Raw genomic sequence first — 21468 nt, 5'->3', positions numbered from 1 at the left:
ACTGCGCGCCTTCGGTGGTGTAGGAAATCTGAGTCCTTCAGCTTGACTAGACCGGAGAGACGTTCGCGAGCTGCTGCTGCTGTCCTCGAATAATGCCAGAGTCACGATAATGATGATAACCTTCACGATACTGGCACGTGCCCGCTAAGGAAGATTGACAAAGAACCGGTTGGCACAAACAAAAACTGCGTTGGGGAGATAGCGTTGGTTGGTTGGTTGTTTCTCAGTGAAATGGCGCAACCCGCGCTGAGAGATCGGCCATGAATTGGGCTGTGCAAGGTTTAAAATTAATAATGATCATTTGGAGTAAAATAATTTAAAACAAAATTACCAACTAGAAATTGTGAAATTAATGGTTAACGGACACAAATATAGGGTCTATATAACTAAATGTTGCAGTAAATAGTCACTTGAATAGCGTTTCGAGAGGTGAACAAATAAAAACAATAGGAATAGAAAACGAATAGTGATTCTGAACTGCTATCTAAGCAAGCCTGGTTTAGCTTTATCCCATCTGTATTATTATTTTTCGATGTACCTGTCTATTGACTATTTGTTTCTATGCTGCCACCGACTTCCAAGACAAAGAAAACTTTCATAAGTTCTATTTCGCCCACATGGGCTGTCACTAACTTCGTGAGCCAATCTCTACCTTGGAGCATCTGCGCTCGGATTCAATCACAGGGATGGTTTATCGCAATTTATAACTTTTTAAGGGGACACAAGACGATTACCTCATTAATATTTAATTATATCTATTCATTCCTTCGTTTCCTTTACTAATTTTATTTACGTTACATTGAATTCTGTTACAGAATTAATTAATGTAATGTAATTCTACGCCAGAAATGTAATTTCTACATTTCTTTTTCTCACCAACGCTCTAACAGAGAAAACTTTATTTTGCTTATAATTTTATTAAAAAGTTAGGCCAGAACTAATCTCACGGTTACTATCGGCGGTAATGCGAATCATATTCAAGAAATAAATAGGCGCGCTGTAAAACAGAAGCTAATTAAAGACATTGGTAATCATTCCGAGACTTCAATTGCTTCGGCTACACGCGACATACACCGTCTCCGGGATGGGTCCATATTCTTGTGGCACTCGGTTACCAAGGTTGCTAATAAGCACGACGCCATGTCGACGACTGTAGGCGCGAATGTCCAGAGGGACGTGCGCGAGAGGAGCCGAGCACGTTAATACATGACGCGTTTCGGCTATTTGCATACTTTGCATAGTGATCGTAGATTAATTCTGCCTGATATTTAATTCGTTAGCATTCTTATGGTACTTTAGGCACTTCTCTGCGGCTATATACCATATATACTCGTGTAATGGCCGCATCCGTGTAAAAGCCGCACCCAGAACACTGTAAAAAAAAAAAAAATCCCCCAGAACTGTATTTGAAATTTACCCGTTTGTAAGCTACACCCTTGATTTCTGAGAACCTTGACAGTGTTATCTGTTGTGTGGTGTGAGAATTCCGAAGCTTCTTTTTTTTTTTTTTTTTTTTTTATCGGTGGCAAAACAAGGCAGCCGTGCCGCGTTTTCAGCGCCTCCAGATAGCAAATGCACAGCCTCCGAGATTTAGCGGCTGCCTCCGAGACTATGGGGCTGCTCCGTCGCTGGTCTTTGGGACGTCACCATTTATTCCAGCCGCCACGTGACTCGCTACGGCGACGACCAAGAATGGCCAAAGCCAGTAGAAGCGAGCGCTGTAGTTGAACAAAGGCAGGTACCACCGAAAATATTTACGAACAAAAAAAAAATGTCACCCCAAATCTCGGAAGAAAATCTGCGAGCCTTACACGAGTATATAGTGTATCTATCTCTTTAAACGAATAGAGCATGTCTCCAACTGTTTTCCCCGCCTACCTGTGTCACTGGCTACTCCATGGCCGAATGACCAGTGCATCGGGCTGCTGTGTGCTGAGGGAACACGGTTCCAAACCAACCGTCGCATAAACTTTGGTCACTCACGATCTGCAGGACTACAATAAATTTTTACCATACCATACCATACTGAGTATGTGGCAACATGTGTATGTACGTACATATGTGCCGCTCTTCAACGAACCTCTTTCACGCCGACATTGGTCAATGTAGACGCGGGACTTGGTAGGTATCGCTGTTCAATGAAACTTTTTGACGCCGACGTGGATCTCTCGGTGTCACTCGGTCTGTGTTGGTCTTCAATTAACCTCGTTGATGCCAACTTGCAAGGGTCACTGCGTACGACGTGCCAGTAGGTGGGTGCCGCTCTGCGTTGAAAGACTTTGACGCCAACTTCGGCAACTTGGTAAGTGCCACTAAAATTTTGCCTCTCTACAATGACAAAAAAAAAAAAGATCCTTTGAATTTATCCGGTGCTGGGCGGAACCAAACCCACGTCACAAGAGTTCCCCAAGGACAGCAACCCGACGCTTTTTCCAGGCTGCTCCATAAATAAACTGCAAAACTTTGGTTGAATATAGATCAGACAGGCGCATGCCGCACAAGAATTTAAACCTCACGAACAAATGCAAACACTACGTATACTTCGCTATCGTAAGTAAAACATATATGTATACAAATACACAGTGCAACGAAACCACTTACTGTAGTAGTATCGTGCGTTTTCGCCGGCATAACCTGCATGCGTACATGTCCGCATGTCCGCATAACCTAGGTGAAGTTTTTGATACGTTCATGCTGCAGATGAGTGCAGCTAGCGAAGTTGTTGTCCCAGAAAACTTTGAGCAGGGAGTCAGAGAGACGAGGTTGACAAGGAAAAAATTCGCCGAATTGAAGCTGAAGAAGACCCCTAGCACGGGCGGTGACCCGCAGGGAAGCTGCCCTTGCTTTAAAAAGGCCCTCTTTACTACTTCTATACCATATTCGCAAAATGAATGAATGTGGTGAATGAATGAGTGAATGAATGAATGAATGAATGAATGAGCAATGAATAAGCAACGAGGTCAATAGAAACGCGGAAAAACGACAAGAACGTTGACTGCGGAGTAGGGGACCGCGCTGTATATAGAAAAATGCAGGATTTCAGTTCCTTTAAAAAAATGTTTGATATTTTTAGTGCACATACGCAACACGTACAGCGTCCTGGTTGTCAACATTTCGGCCAAATGCTATTCCTCAATGCATCGCAGAGCCGACAAATGATGCAATACTTGCTACTCTAGACACAGTATTTACAACGAGAACAACGGCATCCTTTAAAGGGAAGCTGAAAGGTTTCCCAGAAAAAATGAGTGAAGAGCAGTACGCCGTGGTTTTCAACCCTCTGAATTCGAATATCGCATCGAAATTGAGTGAAAGAAAGCGCAAACATATTTTATTTCGACGAAAAGTGCAGCAGCAGACACGCCCAGCTCGCGCGCTTCGTTTCCGCCTGTGATTGGTTGGGCGCCTCGTGACGTCAACAATGGTGTTCGTCCGGACCGACTGCTGCCGCTACACACGAAGCACGGTGCAAAGTAGTTTGGTGGTGTTTTGCTGAGACGGCCATGGAAATTTTCGAGAGCTTGCGTTTCCCTGAGGAGTTCGGCGTTAAGCCCAACTCTACGAGAGCGATCTTGCGCGCGACGGTGACGGGCGACGGCTTCGAGCGACAAAACGGGCCGTCGCTTGAACAAATCGCTCGGTGTTGTCGCTCGATCGCTCGTTTCTAGAAATCTAGAACTCGTCGCTCGTCGCCCGGAAATGCTATGAGCGACTAGCCAATTGTGCGAAGTCGAAACTGGATGTACATAACTCAAATACTGCTGTTTGTCGCACGGAACGAGCAAACTATTGGATTTTACACGTGCAAGAATAAGAACCTAGTGCAAGACCTTCAGAAATATTTTATGCTCCTTCTTCAGTAAAATACATAAACTTAAATTGATAAAGCATGCGTCACGCTAGTTTCGGTGCGTATATTGCTGCCCTCATTCCGGGAAGTCGTCGCTCGAAGCCGTCGTTCGCGTGGAGTTCGGCTTGCAGACGACGAGTGAACGCGACAGCCATCGCCTCGCTTGTAGCGCTGTCACTCTCGCGTGCAAGATCACTTGTAAGGGGTTTATACTTGTACATACTACACGTACGTACATACTTGTACATACTACATGTACGAGCCGATTGCGAAGAGCCGGCCTCTCCAAGAAGCAAAAGATGCTGGTGCAAGCACTGCTTTCCACGCGAACGAAGGCGAAGTGTTAGCATCTCCTTGTGTTGGAAATGTTCTTTGGCGAGTATGTTTTTTGCTAAGCTGCATTCAGCGTTCCAGTGAGTACGTTTCCGGGCAAACAACTGTAGTGTTATGTTCCTGCATGCCTCGTAGAACGTAAGCGGTGATGCGATCTTCAGCATTTGTGCGCTGCCCCAAAGCTGTCGGCAATCTACACAGACGGTTTAAACGCGGGAAAAGTTTACCGGCTGTTGTAGCACGTGTAGTATAGAACCTTCATCAGCGCGCCATCCGCACGCTACTCGTAACCGGCGAATTCCGTCGGCTACGTGAGATGGTCGGTTTCTTATGTGTGCGAGAGAAGGGGAAGTGCAGCGTCTTGGCGTGAGCAGGCTTGAAACCTGCGTCAAGGGTGGGCGATAAACATGCACCTTCCGTTCAGCGTGCTAACTATTTTTTTAGGAGAACCCAAAGCACGCATTATTGATAAACTCTGGTAGTAATCGTCACGGAAGTGGTTAGAGCACAACACTTTTCTTGAGCGCTTGAAGTTGTTTCGCTTCACAGCAGCCTCCCACTTAGCTGAAAGCTTCTTGTCTTGCAGGAACTAATGGAACATCGGAACATCGTTGCGGCCGCTGGTGTTCGTGCAGGCGTAGGCTGCACAGAACGCCGGCATGATCGGCCTACAAGTTCAATTGATGCTGCGCACGTCAACTACCACTCCTATATACACACACATAAAGGAATGTAAGGTCGAGCGAAACAGATTAGGACGGCACGCACGCAGAAATAAGCCCGGTCAGGCACGGTCGCGGAGGCTGCGAAGGAGCGAAACACCAGTGTTGACGTCACTACGCCGCCGTTTCCGGTCTCCGCTCGCATCGTCAGCGTCAGCAGCAGCGCGCGGCGCTCGACGGGGGGCGGAGCTACAGCGCAATTTTAATCGACGATTGCGTCGCTCCTAAGTGAAAAATCCCCCCCAAAATTTTGCCTTCATGGTTTATAAGGTTCCCGCATCCGTATATGAGCGTCTTATTGAATTCGACAGACTCTTCAGCTTCTCTTTAAGTCTACTTTAGATGACTAAAAGTGCACTTTTCCGGTTGTAGTAATTGAGTTCTTCGTTGCAGTCATTATTTGCTTATACAGGATGTTTCCTTTTTTTTTTGAGCTGCACCAACTTTTTTTGAAGATTGTTTAGGGCAGATAACGCAATTCTAACGCTTGATCTAAATTACTCGATGAGGCGGCCATTACTTATACGAGAAATCAAAATCTTAGATTGAATAATCATCATAATTACGCTAACTTACATTTTACACTATTACCGCACATATTTAAATCTACAAATTATAATGGGTGAGTTAGCAAGGCGTATCCACTTGGAACGAATTCTCTGGACAGCACCAGTTCCGTGATATTAATTTTCAAAGTGTCGGACGAAATGCATTGGCGTTCCAGTTACTTTTTTAAGAAACCGCTGTTTTGTCCATTGAAGCACAACAGTAACGGGAACACCAATGCATTACGACGGACACTTTGAAAATTAATATCTCGAAACTGGTGCTGTCCGGAGAATTCGCTCAAAGTGGATACTCTGTGCGAACTCAGCGGCTGTAATTCGTAGATTGAAATATGTGGCGCAAATTAATTAATTCGAGATGTAATTAGCCTAACTACATTAATTATTCAATTGAACAATTTGATTTCTCGTTAGCGCAGTGTATGTCGTCTCTCGCAGTCCTTGTCCTTCGCGCTGTACGTCATTTTTTTTTTTCATGGATTACCAACTAGCCCAAGCAACCACCCTAGTCAATTTAGAGTTCCGGGCGCATCGGAAGGCGACCGTTCCGAACGGGAATTGCAGTCGCGACTTGACTAAGCAGGCCGAGAATAGATGAAAAAACGCCACAGTCGCTGAGCCCGCCAACATGGGGCCTATAGTTTCGAAGCAGGTTGGACGAATAAAATTCGCAATCAAGGAATCATTTCCAGAACAGGGAAACTTAGAGAACCAACGCCCCGGTATATAGCATCCAACTTGCTCCGAGGAAGCAGTCTGAAGTGTAAACATAACGAACCGTCATTCATTATCCGAGGATACTTTGCACAAGCAAGCATACTGACCCAAGACTAGTAACACTTCAAAATCTCGTATATACTTGCAGAAGTACCGACCTCCGCGACTTCTGGCATGGCAAGCCGCGTCAGCCGTCTTCTCGCCTAATCTACAGTGCGCCGCTGCGAGCGCGTGCTCAGAACTGCAAGGGGCACCGCGGATTACGCCGTAAATAAACAGAGTATTGCTGTAGATTAACGAAGACAAGCTTATTTGCCTCCGGGAACACTGCGCAAACTTGCGGCGCTTTCTCACTTACGGCGCCGAGGATAAATGGATGGATGGATGGATGGATGGATGTTATGAGCGTCCCCTTTGGAACGGGGCAGTGGGTTGCGCCACCAAGCTCTTGCTATTATACTGCTTAATGCCCTACTTAGGTTAAACAATAAAAAACGAAAAAAAAACACTATGGACTCCCACAAACAAATTTTCTGATCCCCTATTACGCACTGTGCTTTTGTACGTCTCTGTTTTTTGTCGTTTTCCTACTTTTCTTCCACCAATCCTCCAATCGCCTTTTATTAATCCCTATTGCGGACATGTTTACTTTTCCACTGCTCTCGCTGAACCCAAGGGCTTCAAGGAGGCCGGTGGTGCCTAAATCGGCCGCTGGGTAGACGTCTTCACATTCTAATAAAACATGCTCCATAGTTTCCCTAGCGTTACCGTAGCAAGCACATGCTTCTTCTTCCTTCTTATATCTCGCTCTATAGGTGCGTGTTCTAAGGCATGCTGATCTCGCTTCGAAAAGTAGTGAGCTTCCCTTTGAGATATCCTAAATTGTTTCTTTCCTGATTTTCTTTTTTCCTCGTAAGTAGTAACTCATGGCAGGTTTATTTTCCATTGCCGCCACCCATGACATTATTTCGGCCTCTCCGACTTTCCGCTTGACCTTTTTTATTGCTGTGTTGCCCACCCTACAGGCCGCATACTTGTTGGTAAGCTTCCTAGTTCTTTTCCTCCACTGTGAATCAATGTTTTTCCTGTACAGATACCTGAACACTCTCCCAGCCCATAACTTTCTTCCATATTCCTCAGTCGTTCTTCATACTCAATTTTACTGCGAGCTTCCCTCACTTCAAAACTAGTCCAGCCCACATCACCCTGCACAGCTTCATTTGTAGTCTTCCCGTGAGCGCCCAATACGAGGCGACCCACTGACCTTTGGTTCCCATCGAGTCCTGATTGTACCCCTGATTTCAAGCAAACGACCGCATTTCCAAAAGTAAGTCCCGAGGACCGTTTTTCACGAGCGCCCCTGGGAAGCGCTGGTTTCCCATGGGCGGACAATTCAGCGAACTTCAGCGTGAAGCAACCAAGCCAGAACACGAGTATCATATGTCCACCATTAGCAAGCGCTGATAAATCGTGTTGCACGAGGCAATGAAAGGAACATTTTACGTTTCTTTGTAAAAGTGGGAACACGCTAGAAGAATTGATTTCGAACATGAGAAACCAAAATGACGCCCGCATCCCTGCTTCGTAGAACATGAGGATTCTAAACGGTGTTTGAGGAAAATGAGGCATGGGTGATGTACCTATTGGCACGCGGGCAGAACGAAAACGCCTGTAACGTCTGTGTCAGCTCAGAATTCAAACAAATGTCCTAAGTCGCTTACGTCATTCATCTAACTGAGAATACCAGCCGTCATGAGATAGCCTAAACGGCGTATACACACCGCCTCAAGTCACCCGCGTCCGAACGTGAAAGGATGGGCTATCTTTTTTGTATTATGCTGGTCAGTGCTGTTTCGCTTAGGAAAAAAGAAAACAGGCGCAACATGTTACAAAATAAATTATTTGACTGCGAGAGTGGCTATACGAATAGATTCAGTGCATACACACCGTATAAGTACTGGGCTCTAAAAAAAAAATGTATACCACCGCAATGGTTAGTTTTGTCCCACAACGATATAATCAATTCACCAATTCTTTGTGGGCTTCCTTTATTCAACGCATCACACCGCGCCTACTTTCCTGTCAATAGCGCTTCAGTTAGCTTCAGACAGCAAAGTGCCAGACGCGTAGGAATAGATGAAGCACGCGCAAAATTGATGACAATTACCGTTACTGGACAACGTTAAGCCTCCAAGGGCGTAAAAAAAAAAATATCAGTACAACAGAGCGAGCGTCACTGAAACTGCACTGCCACCACCAAGCAGTCGTCGCGAACGAGCTTCTTTCTGTTCACTTGCTTCCAACCGATCCTCTCGGAGAGTATTCCCTTCTGCGGCGCATGCACAATAGGCCTTCTGAAGCAGTCCGCGTCCTGTTCTGGACGTATCTTGACAGGCACACTGACGTCCTTGCCCCGGTTCTGGGTGTCGACGATTCTGAGCGACACCTGCTTGGCAAACGGCCACGGTACAAGATCGTCCTCGTTTCCGGCGCACAGGGTGAACAGGAAGCACACGCTAGAAATCTTGCCCCGTTTCGTCTCGAACTTGCAGGCCAGGTTGAAGGCGTAGCCGTCCAGCGTGCCAGGTTGCTTGGTCGGTTTCACGAGCACGACTTCCGTGCCGTCGTACTTGCAAGTAACCGCAGAGCCTGCGTGAGCGAAAAAGGTGAGGTACACATAAGCTTACTGCTTGAGACGTGCCAAGCAATTTTTTAGCACCATGGAGCATAATTTCTCTACAGAGTGCGTTAAAGGGACACTAAAGCGAAACAATAAATCAGTTTAGACTTACGAAGCATTGTTTGAGAACCCTGCAGGAAGTCATTTAAAAACAATAGTTTGATAATTAGATGAGAAAATGAAGGTCCAAGTATCAGTATTTGAATTTCGCGCCGAAACCCCAGCGCCGCTACGTCAGCGTGACGTCAGGGATTCCAAAGTATGTTTTCGCATTTGGGCCGCGTTGGCTGAATAAAGCTTCCCGAAACTTGCCATGTTTAATATCTGGTTCCTTTAGAACACAATGTAGTCAATGTGTACCGCTATATCTAATTAGTAGGCCCTAAAGATGCCATCAAAATCCAAGACGTCACAGCCCCCAGGTGCGGGAACTTAAGCAGGCGCCGCCACCCGTTCTTGCGCTTTTTCTGGCTTACCAAACGTCTTATCGTGGTAAGATTGGTGCTTTTGGTGTTGGTGGAACGGTAATTTACTGATGCAGAAGAAACCACTTTTCACTTTAGTGTCCCTTTAAAGTGCCGACACGTATTTCCCTAGTTTTAGAATTTGCCACAGGTACCTCGAATGTAAACTGATGCAACTTAGCGTGAAGATAAGGAAACGTTAATTTCATAATAGGTCGAGCGCCAGCAGCGTCTCTACATTGTCGTGACAGTGAGCAAAATTTACTGGCGTCGTGCAGCAATATCAAGCAAAGTACGATGGCGTTGCTCATAAAAAAAAGGAAACAATATAGATGGCTGTGCGTATTTCTTTTAGCTGTGCCTCCCTGTGGCTTGCCGCAGCGATTGCATGAACGGAAGAGTATCGGCGTATCATGACGTCACGTACTGAAAAAATAAGTACTATACGGTAACTTACTTGTAGTGCTCTGACGCTTTGTGTTTTCAAAGGTCCTGACGGTTTGGACCTTTATTTACCACAAAAGAAATGCATTCACGCTAACATCCCCTTAACACTCTAACACAATGTCACAGAATCATTGTCTTTAGTGCGTAGCTTTAGTAACGGCGCACTATGAATGAGAACATTTACTCGCCTAGTCCCAAGTAACAACATGTTGCACGAGGCAAACTGTCCACTGGATCCGGCTGCGGCTCTGTCACGTCCAAGCTGCTCACTGAGTCGGCTTCTTGTTGGAGCACGGAAGCCTCGGTGTTCGTTCTGGAGTGTTCTGAAGGTGGTTCACTCGACCCCTCTTGCATATTTCCCGATGCTGTGGCAAAGATGCGTGCAAAGACGGCTCGACACACGTCGAATGTCAAACTGCATGCAGCTGCTCCTATAGCACCGATCGAACAAGCTGAAAAACACGTTACAACGCTGGTAACAAAATAAAAACATCACAAGCAACAACAATCGATTTAGAATGAACATTTATTTAAGTTTTTAGCATCGCGTAAATGTCCCACAGTCACCACGACAGTGCAAGCGCGAAGTTTACTGAACTCTCGATATTTGCCGGTTTTCGTGATTGCATAATATGTGAACGAGAAAACCAGTCAAAAACACAAAGGACAAGATGAGATGTTCACACCACAACGACTGGTGGTGTGAACCAGTCGTTGTGGTGTGAACATCTCATCTTGTCTTTTGTGTTTTTGACTGGTTTTCTCGTTCAAGTATGTACCAACTGGCCCAGGTTTCAACCCTTCTGCATAATATGGTATCGCATAGGCTTCCCGCTTCGATCAACTTTCTATTTGATTTCCGTCGTCAGCGAGTAATAAAAGCTAAGGTCAGCATTCGCTTGCTCTCATCTGATGAGAAAGTATTACCAATGTTTTGTCGTTATCAAGATCAGTGGTTTGTTTTGACGCTGTCGGGAATGAAAATGGCTTCGCCAAGCTGCGAAAGTGTTTTGACCATGGAGCACAAGATGGCCACAATGTTGTGCCCGCAATTTCGACACCTTCGGATGGTTTCCACCGAAGAGCGTGAGGAGGTATACGATCGCGTAAGAGAGCTTCTTGCGTCGATACCACAGGAGTACTCGTGCACACTGCAAGAACAACCTCCCGCAAAAAAGCCAGGCATGGACTTCTTCAGCGAGTGGAGCGACGCAGCCAGCAACCAGACGGCTGAACAAGACGAGCTGACCGATTACTTGGCCGCAGAATCGTCACCGTGCTCGGAATCTGAACTAGTGCAGTTTTGGAAAAGCAAGGAAGCCACGCACCCAAAACTTGCTCTTCTTGCTAAGAGGCTATTAGCCATTCCGGCCACCGGTTCAAGCAGTGAACAAAACTTCAGCGCTGCCGAATTCATAATGCAGGAGCGCCGCACTTGCCTTAACCCTTCATCAATGGACAACTTGTTGTTTTTGCGCAATAGCTTAGAATAACAATTCTGTGCGCGCGCTGCATGTGTATATATTCACGATTTTGTCATCTGGAATGCAAGAGTTCAACATTATAAGGTCATTTAAATAAACTGATTTTCCTGATATTGTTTCTTTTTGTGTCGGCGTCGCCTTATTGCAGGTCGGGCCGGGCCGGGCCGGGCGAACTCATTCTTCTTTAGCGTCGGGCCGGATCGGGCCGCCTGAGGTATAGTGTAGGGCCCGGGCCGGGCGGGGGCTCAGAATTGCGGCCCGTGCACAGCTCTACGTCAAAATGCGCAAGTTCGGTGTGCATCGGTCGAGCTGGTGCAGGATAAGGCCGGTCTGTACCACGTAGCAGACGAGCATATGAGCGCGAGCACGCACTCAAGCCCTGTCGTATACGAAGCAGTTGCTACGCATGCGCAGTATGCAGTTGGATGTAGCTTACTACGTAGCGTACATACCGCGGCCGCTGCGGGTTGCCGCAACGAATACGCTTGCTTAGCGATGGAACCCAATATGTCAAAACTGCACAAATCAAACATTGGCTACCCAAAATCACATTCTTTGGGGGTGCGAGGGCTTACCCCCTCCCAGGTCGCTCCTGCCAGCTCCCTCACAACAGACGTGGGAAGAGCTGCTCAGAACGCCGGATGAAAAAGTACCAAAAGCCCTCGTTGCCTGGGCCGAAAGGGTCGCTCCTCGTGAGGTGCCATTCTAGGACTCGGGCCTGCCAGATCATAACTGAGCAGAGTCTCAATAAAGTTGTTACCACCACCTTGCTTAGCGCACTGCGGCTCACTGGGAACAACCGCGTTTGGCTTACGTTTGGCGCGTCGTAGTTGTCAAAATAGGAAGTAGCGGCGTCTGTACGTGAACCTCCAAACTCATATTTCAACTGAGCGTTGTGGGCACGCCCCGCTCCGCCGTAGCCTTCGCAGTGCAAGATATTGTAGAAGGAGCGGAAGGTCCCCGAAGGGTGTGTTCGACTGCAAGTAATTTCGCTTCTGCTGAACGCATTGAAGCACTTTTTGTGGCAGAGTATTTTGAAAATAGCTTATTTTAACTTCAAACGTATTTCTCTACTTCTATAAAAATGTGGTGCCTTTGGATATCTCCGGTGCTGGGCGGAGTCGAATGTGCGTCATATATGTTCCGACAACCTTGTTTGAATATACATTCGCACACGCTCCATGCGGCGTCTCCGCTCCACGCGGCGCAGCGTGTCTGGTGGGGAGCGTGTCTGGTGGGGAGCACATCATCCGTTGCGGCAGTTGCAATTCGCTGTTGCCGATGCATCGCTTCAATTTTAAGCGCACTAACGCCGACATTCATCGTAATATGGGTTCTGTCCGATCTTCCTTTCCTTTTTTAAAGCTAGTTTGATAACTGGAACAACAATGGAGTTCCCGGTACATTTCAAGCGCCCATTTCTCTAAACTCACTCGGATCAGAGAGGTCCTAGCAATAGGTTAGTTCTTGTGTACTGGCCAACTTCCAAATTTTGCGATTACAACATGCACTATCACTAATTAAGAGATAAATAAATACTGCTGAAATTTATATTCTCAATTATCGCGTAAATTAAGACGTCCTCCGCTATTGCGAAGCGTGGCGTTGGTCAGGAAAAAGTTTGAATCCCACGCGCTGTGGGAATCTGTTTAGGCGAAGCTTTCGTCGGTGTTTGTTAAGAGTTCTGTTCTACATCGCCCAACATGAACGTGTTGCGCTGGATCATATACATACCCTGTATGACGACATTGGAATGACTGCGTAGGTTCGAACATGGCTGCATGACGACGTAATGATGACGACCATGGCACGACGACATTGGATCGAGTGACCGCAGTGGCGTGACGCGACGAAGGCATGATAACAATTAATGGCTTGTCGATGCTAAAATGATTAAAATGCTATGACGAAAGTGGCAGGACGATGGTGTAATGACGACGGCAGTGGAACGGCAAAGGCATTCCAAGAATGGGATAGTGACAGCGGAATCACGATACAATAAAATGACGGCGATGAACCGACCCTGATTCCACGAAGCAACGACGGAGACTGTGACGACGACGCAATGATGACAATGGCATGACAAAGAATGTTGACGACGGAATGACGTTGACACTATCACGACGGCGGCTCAAATGTGGCGGCGTGATGACGTTTTTGACAACCTAATGACATCGACTGAATTAAGATGGAATAAGGATGCCCCGTACGTGAGTCTTACCAATACTCACGTACGGGGCAGAAACCCGGAGGCTTACGAACAGGGTTCTACTTAAATTGAGGACGACGCAACGCGCTATGGAAAGAAGAATGATGGGTGCAACGTTAAGGGATAAGAAAAGAGCAGATTGGGTGAGGGAACAAACGCGAGTTAATGACATCTTAGTTGAAATCAAAAGAAATGGGCATGGGCCGGACATGTAATGAGGAGGGAAGATAACCGATGGTCATTAAGGGTTACGGACTGGATTCCAAATAATGAGACATGGCAGAACGGAAACAACAACACTTAGAAATCTGGCAATGGAACTGCAGGGGGTACAAGCGCAAGCAGGGCCTCCTACAACAATTCACATACACCAGAGGAACCCCACCAGATGTAATCATGTTGCAAGAAACAAACAGCACCCCAACGCTCAGGGGCTACACATGTCAAGAGAGCGGCCGCACCGCGACCCTCATAAGCAAACAAATAGTAGCCATAGCATACAAAGAGATAGAGGATACCCAAATAGAGCACGTAATCACGGAGATAATTCCCAAAAAGAAAAGAAAAGCCAAGAGCACCTACATCGTAAATCTATGTAGCCCACCCAGACAAACAAAGGGGAACCTTATTAGGCTCTTTGCGGAGGCGAAAAAGTTAGCGGGCCAGAATACTCTAATCACTGTGGGCGACTTTAACGCCAAAGGTCCGAGATGGGGCTATACTAACGAGGACAAAAAGGGGCGCGGCATCTGCACGGCGGCAGAGAACGTAGGGTGCGAGCTGCTAACCGACGAGAACCAACCGACCAGGCAGGGGGATAGCGTCAGTCCAGACACGAGTCCCGATCTAACCTTTGTCAGGGGCGCCAAACAAGCGGAGCGGGAAAACCTGCTCGAGAACCTTGGGAGCGACCATCACATAATAAGGATCAGCGCGGTGGCGGACAACGTCCGGAGGAAGATTGGCACGGCTTGGCTGACGGACTGGGACGCCTTTAGAGCACACTGCAAGCAGCTCGAAGGCAGCATCGTTTCGGCGGAAGAGTGGAGCCAACAACTCAGGCGAATCCAAGACCTATACACGAAGGAAGTAAACAGGACGGAACAGACGCCGGAGGTGGACAAGCGGCTCCTCAGGCTATGGGAGGCGAGACGCGGGCTCACCAAGAGGTGGAAGAGACAGAAACTCAACAGAAAGCTAAAAAAGAAAATTGCGGACATCACCAAGAAAACGGAGGAGTACGCGACGCAGCTGGCCAGACAGGGGTGGCAGCAATTTAGCAATTCGCTAAACGGCACCCTCAGTGCGGCCAGAACGTGGCAGATCCTCACGGTCCTCATGGACCCGAGCAAAAACAAATCCGAAGGCAGCAAGTCGATACAGAGGCTAGTCCACCAGTACAAAGGCACGGACGAACGACTCCTTGAGGAAGTCCGGGTCAAATGCTACGGCAAAGACCAGGTCGAGAGCTACAAGGAAGAATACCGCGGCGAAGAAAACTCTACCACGGACCGACCCATCATGAGAGAAGAAGTCGTCGAGGCGATAAGATCGGCCACCAAGAACACGGCGGCGGGGGCGGACAAAATCCGGAACTCGCTAATCAGAAATGTCGGCGACGAGGCCATCGACCAACTGACGGCCTACCTCAACAAGCTCTGACAAGAAGGAAGAGTTCCAGCGGAGTGGAAACACGCCGTCGTCGTAATGATTCAGAAGCCAGGGAAGAAACTCCAAATAGAAAATATCAGGCCGATATCCCTAACGTCGTGCCTGGGCAAGCTGTACGAGAAAGTGATCACGAAGAGAATCCAGTCGCACTTGGAAAACGAGCGATGGTACCCGGACAGCATGTACGGTTTCAGAGCCAACCTCTCAACGCAAGACGTGCTGCTCCAACTCAAGGAGGAAGTGCTCGAGACGATGCCGAAAACAGGCGAAAACGTCGTCATGGCCCACGACATAAAGGGGGCCTTCGACAACGTGAGCCACGCGGCCATCATGGAGGGCATCAACAACACCAACTACGGGAAGAGAGTGCAGGATTACGTCAGGGACTTCCTGAGCAACAGAACGGCGATGGTGGGGCTGGGCGAGCTGAGAAGCAACGTCTTCTCCACGCCGTGCAAGGGCACACCCCAAGGATCCGTCATATCGCCCGTCCTCTTCAACGTGGCAATGATTGGCCTGGCAAGAAAACTTAAGGAGATCCGAGGCATCCAGCACGCGATATACGCCGACGACGTCACGATCTGGGTCACCCAAGGATCCCTCGGAGAGAAGCAAGAAAAACTGCAGGAAGCGGCGACCTGCGTGGAAGACTACACCAGAGAAAGGGGACTGCGATGCTCCACGGAGAAGTCGGAGCTCCTCAGGGTCGGCAAGCACCCAACGCAAGCGACACTGGAGGTGACCCTCGAGGGACACAACATCCCGGAGAAGAACATGATTAGAATCCTGGGCATGTGGCTACAAGGCAGCCGGAAGTGCAGCCACACCATTAGCCTGCTGAGCAAGGCGGCGGAACAGGTGGGCCGCATGATCAATAGGGTATCCCAAAAGAGATACGGAATGAAAGAAGACACTCTCAAGCTAGTCAACAGCCTAATTGTCAGCCGAGACACGTACTCCCTGCCGTACCACGTGACGACCAAGGCAGAAAGAGAGCAAGCAGACACCATCCTCAGGAAGGCGTACAAGACGGCTCTGCGTCTACCGAGAAACACGTCGAACGAGAAGTTGCTCCAGCTGGGCATCAGCAACACCTTCAGCGAGCTCGCCGAGGCTCTGCTGGGTACGCAAACCGCGAGACTCAGAGGCACCCCTACGGGACGAGCGCTCCTGAGGAGGTTGGGTCGGGATACGAGCGGACTGACAGACAGATACGCGGACGTACCGGACCACCTCAGGAAAACCATTAATGTGGGACCACTGCCAAAAAATATGGATCCCAACCTACACGAAAACAGGCGAAAAGCTAGGGCCGAATACGTTGAGAGAACGCTAGCCCAGCTAGACAATACAGTATACACGGACGCCGCCGTATATCCACACGGAAGAGAACGCGTGGCCGCGACGGTTGTGGTTAACAAGGAAGGAAACCCGATCACGTATGCCACGGCAAAGGTCGCTGGCACAGCGGAGGCCGAGGAGATTGCCGTAGCGCTGGCGGTAGCGGAAGGTTATAGAACAGGCCGATCTCTCAACATACTGACGGACTCAAAAGAGGTGTGCAGGAACTACACGAGAGGCAGAATCAGCAAAACTGCCCTCAGAATACTCAGCGGAGCCACCTCCGCCGAGAAGGAAAAGCCCAGGCACAAACTAATCTGGATCCCGGGTCACGTAGGCATAGGGGGGAACGAAAGGGCAGACAGCCTAGCTCGAGGCGAAGCGTTCCGAGCTGGGCGGTCGAATGCCCCGGAGACCCACCTACAGGCTTGCGAGGGGGGATACGCAGAGACCCTGAACTTACATAGAGGAACTAGAATTAGATATCCGCCACCACACAAAGACCTCACAAAGGAGGAAGCGACCAGCTGGCGCAGACTACAAACAAACTCCTTCCACAACTTACACGTGCTCAATTAGATGTTGCCGACACAATACAGGGCCACCTGCCCTTGGTGCGGTGCCAAACCTACACTCTACCACATCACCTGGGAGTGCGAACGCAAGAAAGCATTCCACAAACACGAACACCCGAGTGCGGAGCAATGGGAGAGTCGGCTCACCAGCAGCGAGCTCACGGCCCAAAGGGCCCTAGTGCAGCACGCGAGCGATGCAGCACGACTCAGTGGAGCCTTGCAATAGGGGCCCACCCTTGCTGAAGAGAAGTCTCAAGTCGCCAGCGCCAAGAAGATGAAGACGACGGAGACCTCGTAACCGCGAAACTCTTGAAAGACTCAAAAGTTTTCACTCACTTACTCACTCCAAGGGAAGGGAACGTAGCAGGGGGCGGCAGAATGTTAGGTGGATGGATGAGATTAAGAAGTTTGCAGGGACAACATGGCCACCAATTAGTACATGACCGGGGTAGTTGAACTATGGGAGAGGCCTTTGCCCTGCAGTGGGCGTAGCCAGGCTGATGATGGTGAAGGATGACGATGGTATGATAACGAATAAGTGGACACAACGGCATGATGGCGATGAAATAACGGCGGCAGAGCAACGGCAACGGCACCATGAAAACCATGACGTGCGGGCACTGGAGATGCACGCCTGCGCATACGTTTATCACCTGTCGCCGCGGGCCACCTCGATTCGCACTACATCCGGTGGTCACTTACGCTATGTTCGGTACCGGCCAATTGTGCAAGACTGTCCAGCAGAGATGACAGTAGTGAGACGACAACGGGGTGACGACGAAAAATGCTTTCAGCATAACCCAGGCTATCGGCAAGAGCTATTCGGAAAGGCAACAACAGGTGTAGCTGCTGCGGGAAAAAGTAGCAGCAGCAAGAAATTCAAAGAGCTATAGGTAAAGAAACCTTGCTTTTAAAATTTTTGTTTTTAACCCACTCATTTAAGTACGCTGTCGCAGAAGCGCACTATATCTCTGTGTAGTGTACAGCAGTGCGCGCGTATTTGCTAAACCACTGTTCGCCGAGTATTAGAGAGTTTTAGCAGAGCGTTTACGGTCCGCTCCGCTCAGACCGGAATATCACGACAATTGGCACGCAGCCACTCAGCAAAACGCTACTGGGAACACTGACGCGCGTGCGCACAGCACACATAGCGGCAGCGGAACGTGGGACGCTGGCCACGTTCCGCTAGGAAACTGATTTAGCGGTGCGTCAGGGGGCGTGTAGTTGCTTTCGTAATCGTTTTACCGCCAAGCTGAGAGCACGTCAGTGGCATCTCTGGAAGACGCTCTTGTTAGATAAGCGAAATCAATGCATTCTGTGCAGCCACCGGTGCGCGTGAAACGTATGCGGAGCGGAGCGCAAGCAAACGCTCTGCTAAAACTGTCTATTATTGCAGCGGGCGAAGAAACAATCGTGAGCACTGCGCAAATCGATACTCACCTACAAGTGACGAGCTGCGACTGACCCAAACAGTGCGGTTGATCCGAGTGACACCACCAATGCTTGGAATTCACGTTCAAATACCAGGTTAAGCAACAACCAGATATGAAAGTGCGGTCAGTTTAGTTGCGTGTGAATGCTGCACGAGCGCAGCGTTGATTCTTCGTAGGAGTGTTTCCAATACATGCACGGTTGGCATCTAAACGCCGGAGCTTTGTGCGGTACGGCCCGTGCATTTGACGGCTTATCTCCAGCAATCACCCCAATGGTCACCATGGGAACAAGCGAGCATTGTCCGCGTAGCCGCCGAGATAACGCAAGACAGACAAGGATCGAGAACTGATGGAACTTGAAGGTGTCCAGCGGGGAAGATAAGGCTTTGGCAATGCGTGCTCTTCGGTAGACGCGGTTTAGATTGCTAGAGGTAAACAAGGCCAATGCCTCCGGACGGCGGTTGCATTTTCGAACTAGCAGGCCCATCTTCATCAAAGCAACAATTAGCCCTTATTCCTGGTAGACTGTGTTCCACGCCCTCAAATGTGGTTTGACGTCATGTCTGCGGTCAATTCACGCCCCCCCCCCCCCCCTCTCCTCACCCTTTCTTAATCTGATCTAAGCACCTATGAGCTGGCAATATGGTTCTTCCTGTAAATGACGTAATATGACGCTCGAATCCCTCGGCACATAAGTAGAATTTTGAAATACTCGTAACAATAGTTTAGTTCGACCAAAGTGAGAACCTGAAAAACAAATACTTATTATAATATTTAAAAAAACAATTATAATGGTATGATATTTCAAGTAGTGCAGAAAGAAAAACGTTGATTATATAAATAAGTCCCGACGTTTTCTTCTTTGTGATGTTTACCCGCCGTGGTGGCTTAGCGGCTATGGTGTTGCGGCTATGGTGGTGGTGCGGCTATGAGCGGCTATGGTGTTGCGCCGCTAAGCACGAGGCCCCGGAGTCAAATCCCGGCCGCGGCAGCCGCATTTCGATGAGGACGAAATGCAAAAACGCCTTTGTCCCGTGCATTGGGGGCCTATTAAAGATCCCCTGGCGATAAAAATTAATCCGGAGTCCCCCACTACGGCGTGCCTCACAATCAAATCGTGGTTTTGGCACGTCGAACCCCAGAATTCAGTTGTTTCTGATGCGCACATCATTTCTGTGTGGCATAGTAATGCGTGTTTTGGAATTAGGTGCATGGTCAGACTTTATCGCTCTCAGAATTCCCCTGTCCAAGTAGGCTGGATTTATTTAGCTAAAATACAGAGCTTCAGGAACCTTTTATTCGAAGCTGTCGGGCCATAATACTAACATTTTTTTGTTGTTGTTTGGTAAAAGTAGTACGTTAGTTCGTTATATCGAAATTCGATCATATAAAAATTTGACCATTTCTGCAAATACATACGGTCATCGATGAATTTTGCTAACACGGAAGGGGTGGTATGGCTTTCCGAATTATCGGACAATCGGAAAAAAGCGAATTTCAATGAGAAAAAAGATATTTGTTAAATTTGAGAGGCAGCGACCAAATATACGGTTGCATGCCGTGTCGACGATATCTTCACATCGGCGGCCTGCGACGTTTTCGCGTCCACTGTGCCGGCAGCTGCTGATGGTGACGCCCGCAGTGAGACGACGCCATCATGGAAAGCACAGCTAGGTAGAAGTGAGCGAACGCTTCGTCTGCCTCCGATTCAACGCGTCTCCGCGTAGCTCGAGATTACACCCTCCAGCGCTAAACGCGTGGGAAGACAGCGCACACAAAGCCACGGCCACCTCGGCTCGCCCAACTTTGCACCCACTGCAGATTACCTCCAGCGTAGGGCACGCGAGTCGCGTATGCCGCCTAGGTAGGACATTAGGCAGTATAATAGCAAGAGCTTGGTGGCACAACCCATCGCCTCGTTCCAAAGGAGACGCTCATAACATCCATCCATCCATCCATCGCCGCACTGACAGCCATGCATCTGGGCTAGAACATGAGATGCACGCTCACCTGCTTCGCATTTCCGCGCTTGATCACGTTACCGCGTGCTCCTCCCCCTCCCACCTCGCCCGCACTGGAACACGGCGCACATCAAACCACCATCCTTTCCCGCTCACCTTAGCACGCTTTTCCCTTACCCTACAACATACGGCGCTCGTGGAGCGATAGGGTCTTATATCGCACGTGGACTTCATACGGAACATGCCGGCGAGAGGCTAGCCTTGCTGCTACGCTGCTCGGCTTCAGCGGCCGCTCTGTCGCACGGCGCGCAATTTGAGAAGTAATTCAACCATTTGACCACATGCAACCACGGCAGTTTGCATTTAATGCCTCTGTATATACCTTCGCAGTGGCAGTGAAATTTCGTTATATTGAAATCGTGCATAAACGCACTTCGTTATATTGCGCTTCAGTATATAAAGTGTTCTACAGACAGGAAGTTACAAGAACGTAAATACTTCGTTATATCGAGAATTTTGTTATATTGAAGTTTGTAATATAATCATTGGGTTGTATTTTGGTGCACCATGTCTCTTTCTTTTTGTCAAGGTGACGTGGTGCTGTGGTGAGTGTAGTAAGTTTCGAGAACATGTGTAAAAAAGTCAGATTTTCTTTTTTTCCTTCGTTTAGTATGATAGAGCGTCTGAGCGTCGCCTACCTGCCCGACATGACTGCGGCGTGGCATTTGAAATAACCTTCCAATCTGAAGTCTCCTTATACAGTTTTTATTTAAATTCAGTTTTTGAGTAAACCAATATTTAGGCCTCATGTAAGGAGGCAGTCAATTGCTTCGTGATATTGAGGCTCGATGATTCGCGTTGAAGGTCGCATCTGGGGAATAATCAACTCTGAGGCAAAACTACTACAACTGATGTCACGAGCGAAATGATACAGCTCGACACCTAGCAATTTAAGCGATTTCATTTTCCCTGCGCATTTGGATGGATGGATGGATGGATGGATGGATGGATGGAT

General features: G+C 48.4%; 1 protein-coding gene across 1 annotated transcript; it reads right to left on the bottom strand.

The window, feature by feature from the left end:
• Positions 1 to 8182: 8182 nt before the first annotated feature.
• LOC126528274 (uncharacterized) lies at positions 8183 to 18740 on the bottom strand. Its single transcript, XM_050176168.3, has 3 exons — positions 18500 to 18740; positions 9968 to 10144; positions 8183 to 8837 (listed from the first exon to the last, which is right to left on the bottom strand). The coding sequence occupies exons 2-3, from the start codon at positions 10131 to 10133 to the stop codon at positions 8422 to 8424; spliced, it is 582 nt and encodes a 193-aa protein (XP_050032125.1). The 5' UTR covers positions 10134 to 10144; positions 18500 to 18740; the 3' UTR covers positions 8183 to 8421.
• Positions 18741 to 21468: the final 2728 nt, after the last annotated feature.

Source organism: Dermacentor andersoni, chromosome 9, assembly GCF_023375885.2.
Source record: "Dermacentor andersoni chromosome 9, qqDerAnde1_hic_scaffold, whole genome shotgun sequence".
Taxonomy (NCBI): Eukaryota; Metazoa; Arthropoda; class Arachnida; order Ixodida; family Ixodidae; genus Dermacentor; species Dermacentor andersoni.
Note: the sequence above shows the minus strand (reverse complement) of the source record. Positions and strands in the feature narration are given on the sequence as shown.

What these genes read in the sequence shown, in the direction of transcription:
- LOC126528274 (XM_050176168.3), bottom strand. Translation starts at nt 10,133, where the DNA reads ATGCAAGAGGGGTCGAGTGAACCACCTTCAGAACACTCCAGAACGAAC. An exon ending in ATGTTGTTACTTGGGACTAG is followed by an intron (nt 8,838 to 9,967) that starts GCGAGTAAATGT and finishes TCGCTCACGCAG; the next exon opens with GCTCTGCGGTTACTTGCAAG.